We start from the raw sequence: 13,871 nt of genomic DNA, 5'->3' as shown, positions 1-13,871 counted from the left end.
TATTTTCTATTTTATTTTCAAAATTTATGTTTTTGAAAACTTACTTGGGTTACCACTTTGGAATTAAAAATACTTCACATCAGTTTGTTAGATTCACATTTACAGTAAGTGTTAAATATTAAAGTGGTAAAACAAAAATGTCTTGTAGGAAAACAAAACAAAACCAATCAAACAAACTGAGGTAAAATATAATATAATATATTTTTTCTTCAGTTGTGTGAAAAATTCCTGTCAGGTAACTCAATATTCCCTTATGTCAGAGAGCATGATATTTTTCAGACACAGGACTAGAGATTTCTGAACCCTTATACCTTTTTAGACAAGAGTGTGAAAGACTGTCTTTGAGAAGTCAGTTTTTTTAAGTGCAGCAGAGTGGACTGGATTGGAAAATGTGAACCTGGGATTTACTTTCCAATTTTACATAATCAATTCCAATTGAATAATTTAATATATTGTTATCTCAAGTTGATCATTTATAAAATGGACTTAGCAGTATCTGAGCCCCTTTTCTTCTTAAGAGGAATAATGGAATTTCTATAAAATATCTTTGAATTCTTTGGATTAAATATGTTGCCGAAATAGAAGATTTGTTTTATGCTATAGAGTTATTGACTCAAATATTGCTAATTCTCTTTGTAAATGAATCATCTAACCTCAGATTGTCTGAAGCTTTATAAATGAATTATAAAATTAACATTAAATAATAATTTTGGGGGCATTCTAATCACAAGGATCTCTAGGAAGTGAGTGTCTTTTTTTTAGCCTTGTAGTAGAAAGTAAGTTCATAAAAGAATTGCCATTCAGTGTTAAAATTATCTTAAGTTTTCCCTTAGTTCAAGGATTTTCCAAAATGTCTTTGTAAAGTATACCTGATTTTGTTTAATATTTATGGTAATATGTATTACTTTTTCTCCCCACAATGAGCATTACCTAACTTTAATTAAAATGTCTTTTCTGAGGTCACCTCTGCTCTATGCTTTAAATAATATGAAAGTCTATGTTAGAAATGTTTGATATTAAAATTTTTTTGATGTCATCATTGTGTAATATATAATAGTAGAATAATAAGATAGTTATTTTATCAGCATAATGTTTTATAGTTTTCTATGTTTTATTTTTAAATTTCATTTTAAAATATTAAAAACATCTTTTTCTCTCTTTTGCTTTTAGGGAACCCAAATAGAGTTGTCTATTGGAATTATTTTGGGGATTTCAACTATGGCAGGCAAGTAACATGAATGAAAAGGTGTCCTTATCTTACTGTTTGTGCACTGAAAGTTTTTTCTAAAATTCTTATTGAGGAAGATAATTTTTTCTAATAGATTTTACTTTGAAGTGTTGTTTAAAATAGGCATTATTTATTTTCTCTCATTTTGTATTATATAGTACCTTTCTCAGGAACTCAGAACATTTTGGTATATTTTACTCCTAGACAACCTAATTACTCCCATTGAGACTCCTCTTATACATTATACCTTTCTTTTACTTATCTCTCTTTTACCTTCTCTGCAACCCAACTTGTTTAATAAAGACTTACATTTTATAACATATTTGGTTACAAAGCTTTTCATGTATTTTCTTACATGTGAAACTCTATGAAATAGGTTGTGAAAATAGTGTTTTTCCATTCTGAAGCCCATCTGTTAAATAGCTCAAAATAACATGGCTAAGTGGTGGAAGCCTGATTTGAACTGAACTCTTCTGACTCCATGTCTGTAGTCTTTCTGCTATTAATTTACTTAACTTACAATTAAGAAAAAATATATAGAGAAACAAAGTACCACAAAAATGATTTCCCTCCCCTCCCCTTACCACCACTTTTCCATTTGCCCAGGGTCATACAAGTTATTAACTGACTCAGGAAGGATTTGATTAACTCTAACTGACTCGAAGTCCAGCACTCAATTCACTGCACCATGTGGCCTTTATGTAGTGATTTAAGTCTTCCAAAGTGCTTTACATGAGATGACCAAATGAAATAATGTAATGTATTTATTAGATGAATGCTGAACCTAATTTTTTTTTTTCGAGATGTGATTGAAACTCAGAATTTTTTTTGTTGTTGTTGTTGTTGTTTTTTGCTGAGGCAATTGGGGTTAAGTGACTTGCTCAGGGTCATACAGGTAGGAAGTGTTGAGTGTCTGAGGTCACATTTGAACTCAGGTCCTACTGACTTCAGGGTTGGCACTCCATCTACTGTACCACCTAGGTGTCCTAAAACTCAGAAATGTCAAAAGTGATTTAAACAAGTATACTTTACCTCTCAAGACACACTTGCATGGCATTCAGAATGTTGATTCTTGCTTTTTGGCTGTATTGTCACACACTATTGGCTCCTTAAAATTGTGCTCTGATACTATTTTGGGTTCCCTAATTTTTTTTATCTTTTTTAGACCATTTACCCCTCCTAAATCCTTTAAGTTGTTGGATTTTTTTTGCCCAGTATAGAGCTTCATATTTATACTTATCCCATTTCTTCTTATTTAGTTTTGCCCGATCATTCTAGCCTCTGATATTTTTGGATCCTGTTAGTTGTACCTCCCAGTGTCTTGTCATCTGCAAATTTGACAAGTATGCTTTCTTTGTTTTTGTCAGAGTCATTTAGACACATGTTATATGCTTCATGATCAATAAAATATTCCATAGGATCTCTACTAGAGACCTCTCTCCAAAGTGACATCAGTTGCTAGAACAAAATAAAAAAATGCTAATTGTTAGAGGTAGAACACTATATCCTCTGTGAAATTGCTTTTGCTTTTTAATTTGTGGGGTAATTTCTGTCTTGGTAAGATAATTCTATTGTCATAAGTTCACATACTTTGGGAAATATATTAACTGGGAGCCTCTGAATGATGGTGTTTTTAGTAATCATTTTTCTAATTTTAATTTTCAAATAATCTTTCCTATCTTTTAGCTGCTGCTTTGGGGAATCTTGTTTCAGATTTAGCTGGACTTGGGTAAGTTTTTTGTGTTTAAAACTTGAAATACTTGAAAAAATATAAAAGTTTTATTTTTAAGTGAAATTTTCAGAGCTAAAATTTAAAAACTATAATAAACACAATACTATAGTTATCATTCACTTAATGCTTTAAGGTTTGCAAAATACTTTATACACATTCTCCTCTGATCCTCATAGCCACCATGTGAGGTACAGATGTTCTAAAGGAGGCCATCAAGGTTTTGGGGCTAAAGTGACTTACCTGTAGTTGTATAGGTAACATGTCAGGACAAAATTTAAAAAGTCAGTTTCTTATTCCTTACAAAGCTTAAATGGGCTTCTAGTAAAGAGGTACTTGTAGACTACCTCTTCAAGGAGTAAAAGCTAGATGAAACCTTCAAGGCCATCATAAGTGACTTGTTCTAAGTCTTAAAGATAATAAATAAGTGGCAGAGCCAGGGTTTAAAACTAGTCTCTCCTGCTCAAATCTTTGTACTCTACTAGGTTGGGGTAAGATTTATCTTAGTTATCACATTGTGTAGTACTATGATAAGCAATCCTAAAGTCTGTCATCTAACTTAGTTTATCCCTTCCATTGATGCTTTCTGATGTGTTAAGTAAAGTCAGCCAAATCAAGAGAGAATGTTTTTGAGTTAATTAGATTCACTTATCTTTTATTAAATAACTATACGCCAACCACTGTGTGAGGTGCTGGGGGAGGGACAAAGTTTACATCATGATCTCTCTCTGCATGGATCTTATAATCTAGTAATATTTAATTATTTTTTATATTTATAAAATTATCTTTGAATTAGAATACAGCATGGCATGGGTTTGATAAATGTTTTAGACTTCGGAATCTTTGTTTTTCTTTTCTGGTTCCTTTAGACACTATCAAATCATGAGTGCTTCAGTTTTCTCTTAATGGTCTTTTATGTATCCTTGATGTCTTCTCTCTGCCACACACATATATAAAGCTCTGCAAAACCTGTTTAAATACCTTCATAATCAAGAATTTTTATGAAGATAAAAGAGTTGCTCATATCAATTAATTATATTTGGTTTTGCAAGGTATACAGGTTTAATTACAGGTATAATTTCAAAGTTCTAGCAAATACTTTAAGGCCATTTTTTAAAAGTGTGCCTTAGTATCATAAAAGTACTTTCACTCATCTTCTATTTTCTTGAGAAACTTGCCCTTTCTTTGCCTTTCTCTTTTTTATATCGCTGATTCTCAAATGTTTAAAAATGTGTCTGGCTCTTTTGAATCCCTAAAAACTTTCACTTGATCTTACCTTCCCCTAACTACCATCCTTTCTTTTCTTTTTCACAGCCAACTCTTAGAAAAATATGTGTTCTCTCTTTCTTTTTTTTTAAAAAAAATTATTTCTTGGTTCCTTGCAGTGTGGCTTCATTGTTTAATCAATTATCAAGCCAGGAAACAGACATCTTTCATCTACTTGATCTTTTTTTGTGGATGGTATGGCTCATCTTTGAATGATGACAAAACTTTTCTGAGGGATGTAAAATATTCTGTTGTTTATCATGAATAGTACAATGCCATCCATAAACAGGAGCATCCTGACCTCCAAAGGGCATTTCTCTTCAATCTGTACTCTGAATTGGATTTCTTCTATCACAGTGTCAGACACTTTAGAAAAGGATGCATCTCTGTTGATATGTCTTATTTGATCAATGAGTCAAGAGCAATCATTTTGTCAAGGACCTACTATGTACCCCACACAACTAAGAATCAATCCTTCCTTAAAAGGATCTTACACTATCAGGATGGTTGAACAGAGTTATGTCTTTTAAGAGATCATGAACAATTGTGATGTGTGGATGGGAAAAACCTTTTAAAACAGTATATATTATAGTGCTTCTTTTTACCTAATCCAATGCTTTTTTCAGTCAGCAAACAAGTGACTTTGTGAAATTGCAGAACTTCTTTAATGGCCTTAAGCTTCCCATGAAAGTAAAGGCTTGTCTTTGCAATATTATTTTTCTGTTGACATTGCTGCATAGCAAAACAAACAAAAAAAAATCAGCCAATAAGTATTTATTAAGCATCCATTATGAACTTAGGCACTGTGCTAAGTGCTGAGGATACAAAAGACAAAAGTGAACCACTCAGTCCTTGCCCTCAAGGAACTTATATTCAAATGGAATACAACAGCCTCAAAAAATCATATAGAGGGCACTGTAGGATAATGTGGTGGAGATAATTAGGCTATAACAAATAATGAGGAATGTCTATGGACATTATTTAAAAAAGTGTTACTAGAATATGATCTGGTTCAATCTATATCCCACCCAGTTCAAAAAGAGATTGTCTCAAAGAGACAAATATGATTAGTCTGCTGTGTAAGGAGATATTTGGAGGTATCCTCAAAGAAAAAATGCAAAGTCCTCTTTTACAGTGAGGCTGTAGACTTTCTTTTCAAGGTTTCTGGATATTACTTTCCTTCATATACTTTGTATTCCAACTAAACTGACCTTCTTGCTCTTCCTTGTAGTCACATTCTGGCTATCATCTTCCTGTATGTACTTTTTCATCGCCTTCACTTCATAGAATCATAATATTCCTTCATTGTTCAGCTAAAATGCTGAAAGACTAAATTCCTCTTATTTATAGTGTTATTTCCCCCACCCCAATTCCTTTGTAAATATTTTGTATTTTTTTCATTGTATAGTAAGTGCTGTTTCCAATAGAGTATAAACTTTTTGAAAGAAGGAATTGGTACAAAGCAGGTTATTCAGTCTTATTATTTTTGGTTGGAAGAAAAATTGAATGATTTCCTTTCTCAAAAAATTATCTTTGTATCTAAAGAGGTTACATTATATCCTACTTAACTTTTTGTTTGTTTTTAAGTCTTGCAGGGTATGTTGAAGCTTTAGCTTCCAGGTTAGGCCTGTCAATTCCTGATCTCACACCCAAGCAAGTTGATATGTGGCAAACACGAGTTAGTGCGCACTTGGTAAGCATTTTTGTAAGCACTTGGCAAGATTGTAATAACATTGGTATTTGGAACATGATTCAAACCTTTGAGGAATTGCAGAAGACAGATTTGATTTTTAGAAATATTTTATCGTTTTTTTGGGGGGAAACTCAGTAATTGACTTAATTAATAAGAAAATAATTTTTTGTTCTTAATTTCTTTCATCTTTATTTTCTTCAAAGAATAATAAATACAGATTTTTATAATTTTTAGTTTTTGTTGATATCTTTTCTTTTTAGATCACTTTCATTCTTAAATATGTTTTCCCCCATCCCATAGTCATTCCTTATAACAAAAAATAAAGGGAGAGAAAAAGTACTTCGATAAATTGCATATATATCCACCAAATCTGATTATATATGCAGTGTTCAACACATTGTCTGTGAAGAAGGAAGGGAGGTGCATTTTTTTCCTTTCTTCTGCACCAATGTTGGTTATCCCAATTATTCATTGTTTAGTTTCATTTTTTATTCTTTCCATTTACATTGTTGTCATTGTAATAAATTTTTAAAAATTACAGATTTTAATAAAATTCAGTGAAGAAAGTATTAAGCTTAATTCAATACTGTATTGGTAGGAAGTGAACCAAATATGAAAATAAGAGAAATCTTACCTCTTATGCATTGAAGTTTATATTCAAGAATAAACTCAGAAGTTTGTTACAGTCTTATCACAGGTATTAATTACCATATTTAAAATTGACCATGATTTCTGAGCATAATATTTTGTGGGACAGAGGAGGGATATCACTTTCCTTAAGCTGAAATTGTGCTTTTGGCTCTAGGCAGCATGTTTTAGGACTGAGGGGGAAATGGGACTGTCAGAAGAGAGAAGGTGGGGTCTATAAAAAAAAAAAAAACACTAAGTCTGAATTAATAACATATTTCAATCACTTTTCTGATTACATGGGGAGTGAAGCAAACAAATCTCTTTCAGGAATAAAGTAACTAAAAGAAGTGATATTAAGTATTTTTTATTTTTTGTTCTCCTTTGTTTCTTTAGGGCAAAGCTGTCGGAGTGGCTATTGGTTGCATTTTAGGAATGTTTCCTTTATTGTTCTTTAGAGGAGAAGAAGAAGAAAAAAAACTGGAAGAAAAAAATTAACTGTTTTAGAATCTATAGAAAGATGTAAAATAATGTACCTTACCTATTAAGTATGCTGTCACAATATTTAGGATTAAGACAGTAACTATGTATAGATATGGGAACAAGCAATTAAGCATGTTTTATTAAAACACTAACTTATTGTGGCTTGGTGTTCTTAGTACATCTTTTTATAAAAAAGATAGCTTCTTAATTTCATAAAAATTGTTGAAATGCCTTTTCACTAGTGGCAATCAACATTTTCATTTTTTTCCATTTTTATTTTTCATATGTTATAGGCAGGCTAATTTTTTTAGTCGTTGATATACTGTATAGATTTGGAATTTGCTTATTTGTTATTAATCTATATACTTGCATGACAACATCCTCTTTTATTCATGACAATTCCAAATCAGCTTTGGACTTTTCCCATATACAAAAAGTATTGCTCATTTTGTTAAAGGTTTTCAATTCCATCATTGTTCTTGCTCCTAGTATCAGTTTTGGCTTGATTTGAGATAATGAATTTCCATTCATGCATTGTGTTTCTCTTTCCTTATTGACTCATTCATCCAATGTGGAAATGAGTTGTTTTAACTGTTGCTGGAGTTTTTAAAAATTTTTTATTTTCTTTGCTCTGATCTTTTTGAGTCTTAAGAGCCAGAAGTTAATGAGCTTATCTTCTTCACACTTACATAAAATACACCCCACATTATAAAATGTACTTTTTACTTCATTTTTTTTCTATTTTTTGCCTTAAAACTCCCAATTGTGAGTAATTATGTTATGTTTTTGGCTCATTGAAAAGAAAAAACATAATTTTTGTTATGTTTTATGGGGGAAATTATCACAGAATTAAACATGGTATTCTATTTTTATAGTTAAGGGAATCAAAAGGGAGAGAAAATACAAATTGTATGTGAGAATTGAAAATTAAGGATACATGAATTCTACAGGCAAGAAAAAATTAGAAGAAAAAATTAGTCTAAGAAGATTTGTGGTACAGATAGTGAAATTCAGCAGAATTGGAGAGGTTCTTTTGCTCTCTTGAAGAAGAGGGTTTTTCAAAAATTTCATCTTTATCATAAGATTTCCATTGCTGAAATATCTAAAATTCTCCTCCTACTTGAGATCTCCACATGTGTACTTTTTTATGGATAGAGTTTCAGAAAAAAAAATATTTTGTGGGCAAAACTAGTCTTTGTGTGTGTGTGTTTGTTTTTTTTTAACTGCAGTCAAAACTTATGAGGAAACTTTTTTTTTGGCCTTTTTTGTTATTCAAAATATGTTCTGAATAGAAGTTGCTCATTTCTAATTTTTTGTGTCATTGAAATTTAATCATGAATGAAATGTAATCTCAATCTTTATAGTTTTTCAATATAGGGACTGTTATATAATTACAAATGGGTATGTTAAGCCAATTTCTTAACCTTGTATGGTGTTTTAAAATGTTATGGGGAGAAGTATCAAATAGGGATTTTATTTTGACCATTCAAGGTTGTGATATTGCTGCATTGGCTTTTAAAAATTGTAGAATGACTGTAATATTTACAGTCATACTATGTTAGTTATATTTGTAGTTGACATTTATTTACTTAATAACCCATTTAAAAAAATGAAGAGTTATACTATCACATAAAAAATTAGTTATAAATTCTTTCATCTACTTCCACATATTCAGTGCCATTCTTTAATTGTCAAGGAAGAGAAGAAAAGAAGCAGAAACAGTAACCTAAAAAATTATAGAATGTAAAAATAAGGAAATATGGAGAAAGTATAATTTTTAGTATGCAGAAATAATTTGACACTCTCATTTACCATGGACAGAAGGATAGAACTTTAAGCCTTTCTAAAAGTTGTGGTTTATATCGTTTCTTCATTCAGGAACTATCAGACCAATGCAGAGTTATGTTGATTTGTTTGATACATGAGTAGTGTGATGGTGTTATTTTAAATGAGGACTTATTTAAATAAATGTTTTAGATACTTTTGATGCTCTTGTGTACAACCAATCCCATTTATTTTCATACAAATAATTAAGTGTGGTGCTTGCATTTTTTCAAACTTATCTCAAAATTCCTATTGTTATCCAGAAAAAGTCTGTGTGATATTTTTTTCCCTCCTCAAACTAATAAAATCTTAACAAGAATCTGACCTTAACAGGAATTTTTTCCCCATGAGCTTCAATGCAACACTCACAATATAATTTATCATAAATAAATTCCTAATTTGAGACTTTTAACAATTTGAATCATTCAAATAATGAATTCTTGTTAAAGTAAATGTAATGTCTGTGCCCTTACCAAAGATTTTTGTTGCTCAAAATCATAATTCTAAGTATGGTGCTTTATACAAGATGGTTTGTTGATTTGGCTTTTTTTTTTTAATTCTTGGAGTCTTCTGTCTATTAAAAAATTCATTTCTCATGCTAATTATTTATTAATGTTTGAACATTAAAATAATAATGGAGCCAAGAATAGTATTAACTGCTATAGCAGTATTCATTTAAATCATAATATGTCCATGTATTGGTTTTTGTTTAACTTGTGAATGCATGTAAGTTGAATGTATTTTGTTGCTAATGTATGCTTAATTGCAACCACTGTTTTTTAAATGAGATAAATTGAACTAAAAATATTTTAAGAAGTTGAAAATGTAGTTTTGATTTTGAAATGGACACTATTACTGGGTAGTGAAAACCTTTAGACTTGTAGAAAATTTAAGATAATATATGCTTATTGCAGAAAGGTAACTATCTCTGTGGGATCTGTATTTTGTGTAATGGCATAGGTAAAGAAGACATAATCCTGCTTTGGGTACCTTGGTCTTTAATAGGAAAAAGTACAAAGGTATTTGAAAATGATCAGAGTCCCAACTCTGCCACTAATGATTTTTGCTACAAATCTTTCTAAATTGAACTCAGTTTCCCTTTTAAAGAATATACTGAACAGAATTTGACCTTTTAAACAAATCCTTCAGATTTTCCTTTCAGAACATTATCATTATATTGTATTACAAGGAAGTGATGCTTTTAAGGTTTATTGGAATTTGCAGGACTATTTGACCCTACAATAAGCGTCCCTAGACAACTATGCTTTTTGAGTTTTGTTTTCTACTTTTTATGATTTCTCCTGTTTCTTCTCTAACAATTAAACTGTAAGTTATCACATGGATTTTAAAAAAAATATCTGAACCTGTGATTTTGTTTGTTAGAGAAATCCAGTGAGAAAATTCCCTTTACCAATGTACATTGGCAAATGTTCTGGAATTTGTAGTCTTAAGAGAATTGTCTCAGGCACTAAACGAATTTGTGACCCTGAGCAAATTCTGTATTTGTTGGAGATAAGAGTCAAGCCGAAGTCTTCCCATTTGAGGATAGTGTATAGAACAATGCTTTACTGTCTTTCATATAGAATGATTGAAACTTAAAGTTGGAAGGAACCCTAAGGATCATCTGGTCCATTCCTCAAATGAAGCATTAATCTGTTATGTAGCATCCTAGACAAATAACCATCATTACAGTGAACTTATTATTTCTAAAGAATCCTGTTTTATTTTTAGATTTTGAATGAACTTATGTTGGGATAAAGTCTATATTACTTTTATTTCTACCTAATACTCTGATTCAAGAAAACCAGGCAGAAAAAGCATTATCCTTTCATATGACAATTTGACTAATATTTGAAGACTGTAATTGTCTTCCTCAAATCCTTATTTTATTGGTTATATAAAATCTTATTTTATTTATTCACCTCTAGTTCCTTAAACTGATCATCCTCTGACTTGACTTTGAGTTTTCCTTGATATCCTGGTCATAATCATCTGGATGTGTTCTAGTATATAAATGTCCTTCCTCTATGTAACTTTCAGATTTGAGTATACTATTTTATTTGTGGTCTGACCAGGGAAGAATACTAGAAAATTATTGTGTCTCTCATTTGGGACATTATAACATTACTGGTTCATGGAATTTCATGTTACTCATCTCTATTAATTCCTGGCCTATCTTTTCATGCACACTTCAGAATTTTCAGTTAATCATGAGCTATGGGCCTAGAAACTAGGCAACCAACACTACAATTAATTGTCTTTAAGTTTTCAGTGGGTTTTGAGTGAATGTTCTTGAGTTTCTTGTATGAATATGTAAATGTTTTCGTGCATAAACTCTTAATGAGCCAAATTTATATTCCAGAGTTTTTTTCTTTTTAAACATTGCTTGTTTTCTCATCTGTAAAATGAGGTACTGATTTAGGTCATAGAATTTACAAAAGAAAGAAACTATTAAGAACATAAAAGAACAATTATCTATAATTCTTAGAAGTATCTTTTTTCATTATCATTGATTTCTGAACAAGACTGTAAAAAACCATCCTTTAGGAATGTACCTTGAAGGAAAAAAAATCATGATAAATTTTAGTGCCCTCACTCCCCAATAAAGCTCCTTCCTTCAGCTTTTATCCCCCCGGCTTCATTCATTCATTTGTGGTAGAATTTTATGCAGATCGATTAAAGAACTTGATGGCATGTATAGCACACTTACCAGATTTGCTGATTATATAAAACTAGAAAGGATTGCTAACAGTGATGAATGAACCAGGATCCAAAAACATCTTGGCAAGCTAAACAGTTGGGCTGCATCCAGTAAGGTAAAATTTATTGAGGATAACTGTAATATCTTATATGTGAGATCTAAAAAAAAAAAATCCTCAAGTGTAGATTAGAAGCATATGACTATCTAGCATTCAATCCAAAAAAAGAGAATTTAATCTGAAAAAAGGGATCGCAAACTCAGCGATTCTCCAGTAAAGCGGCTAAAAATGATTTAAAAAGCCTAAGTGAATTAGATCCAAGGCTGCATTAGAGAGGCATAGTGTGTATGGGGAGTTTATTGTATCGCTGAATTTTGCTTGGGTTAGACCACATTTGAAGTGTTTCATTTCTTTTGGAAAACGAACCCCCTCATTAATAAACTAGAAAACATCCAGAGAGTGACAACCAGAATGGGGAAGTACCTTGAGATTATGCCGGATGAGAATTAAGTAAAATAATGTGTAATCTTTTGTCTAAAGAACAGATTTAAGAATCTGTGAGAGGAGTTTTTGTGTATTTGAAGGGTTATCACTTGGAAGTCAGAATAGATTTGTTTTACTTGCCACTGAGGGAAGTAAGGACAAATGTGGGTTAAAAAGTTACAGAAATGGAGATTGTGGACTGAAGTACCAGGCTTCTAACAAGTAAAGTTATGCAAAAGTAGAATGGGCAGCTTAAAAAGGAGGAGTTCAAGAAATAGCTGGGTAATTTCTTGCCAAGTATGAGATGGGGGTGGGTGGGGGGTAGAAAGAGAAGACTCCTGTCCAGGCATAAATTGAACTAAATGGCTTCTGAGGTACTTTACAACGTGGGGATTCATTGAAAAATCTGATATTTCAGAATTAAGTATTATGGATGGATAAGTAATGTAAAGAGCATGATTCAAAAGCACCTTGTCGTCTTATGCTTTGACACAGTTTGATAAAACAGTCTTGCTCCCATGCAATTTTTATTATATTAACTACTAACTGGGCAAGAAATTTACAAAGAGAGGAAGCAAAAGAAATCAAAAAAACTAATCCATATTAAACCTTTCAAACAAGTTTAAGAAAAAAGAAGCCTAACCTTTTTAGAATTCATGTAAAGCAGATAAACTTCAGAAAAAAAATTTATAAGGGTGAACTACTGAAAGTTATAAAAATGTTTCCTTTGTCTTAAAGTAATATTTTCCATAAAAGTTGATCCTCTTTAATGGATGTCAAATAAAATTGTGGTTTGAGAATGATAAATATAGTGGCATTGTGTTAATCTAAAATTCTCATTGGTGACCATTTTTAAAATGCAACCCTTTAAAAGGAGGTTATTTACACTGGAAACTTTTAAATGGGGCACTTTGTATTACAATTTAAGTCTAAGTCATAATTTATTATTCTAAAAAGTTTGTTTAAATCGATGTTTTTAAATAAACATGTCAGAACTTATTTATCCAAATGACTTATCTTTTAAAGTAACTAAAGTTTTACAAGAATTGCAATTAGTTTTTCATTGTTTAAAGCACTTTGGGAATATCTCTTGGAATTGCTTTCACAACCAGTTTTCCAAGTTATACAAGAGGATTAAAGTTTATTTTATAGCACATATCTTTTTGATCCAAAATGTTGTCACATGTTTTATTTAGCACCTAACCCCATAGCTCAGAACTAAAGCATACTTTTGACATAGACTAATTTTAGTCTTGGGACTTCTCATTAAATATTTGTCTTTGTGTCATGCACAGCCTCTGTTGACTTGTGCTTCCAATCCAGGATTCCTCTGTTAATATTAAAATTTAACATACTGTCCATTTAAATACTCTAGCTAACAAACCTTCAAATATAAGAAGCATTTTTCTTTTACTTAGACCAAAAAACAGATTCAAACTGTACTGAAGACAACTTTACCACTTCATTGATTGTCATCCTCCCTGAGACCTATTCATATTTATAATATTACTCTGGGTCACTTCTTATTAAAAGAAAACATTAAAGGAAAAAATTCATTAAAGGAAAAAACCCTTTTTTCTTTTTTTCTATCCTCACAGTGCTTCTATATGATCTGAATTATATTTTAGAATTATCTATACTTATTAAATATATTACAAATTCCTTATTAATGGGCAACTAGTTGATATAATGGATAGGATATATAGGATTTCTAGGAAACCAATTATACTGAAATAGAAGTATCAAAATATTTCTTTAAAAACCAACTTCATGGACCTTACATTCAGAATCAGGATTTAGAAAGAAATCTAAAATATTCTTATTTATCTATCTATGAAC

General features: G+C 31.0%; 1 protein-coding gene across 1 annotated transcript in view; it reads left to right on the top strand.

Annotated features, from left to right (window-relative positions):
• TMEM65 (transmembrane protein 65) overlaps nt 1-13,031 on the top strand; it is a 50,691-nt gene extending 37,660 nt beyond the window's left edge. The window contains exons 4-7 of the mRNA XM_051971066.1: nt 1,171-1,225; nt 2,915-2,957; nt 5,811-5,916; nt 6,940-13,031. Of these exons, the coding sequence (XP_051827026.1) occupies nt 1,171-1,225; nt 2,915-2,957; nt 5,811-5,916; nt 6,940-7,041 (306 nt within the window). The 3' untranslated portion in view covers nt 7,042-13,031. The remainder of the gene's footprint in view (nt 1-1,170; nt 1,226-2,914; nt 2,958-5,810; nt 5,917-6,939) is intronic.
• Nucleotides 13,032-13,871: the final 840 nt, after the last annotated feature.

Source organism: Antechinus flavipes, chromosome 1 (genome assembly GCF_016432865.1).
Source record: "Antechinus flavipes isolate AdamAnt ecotype Samford, QLD, Australia chromosome 1, AdamAnt_v2, whole genome shotgun sequence".
NCBI lineage: Eukaryota > Metazoa > Chordata > Mammalia > Dasyuromorphia > Dasyuridae > Antechinus > Antechinus flavipes.
The sequence above is the reverse complement of the archived record's forward strand: the minus strand, read 5'-3'. Positions and strand labels throughout refer to the sequence as shown.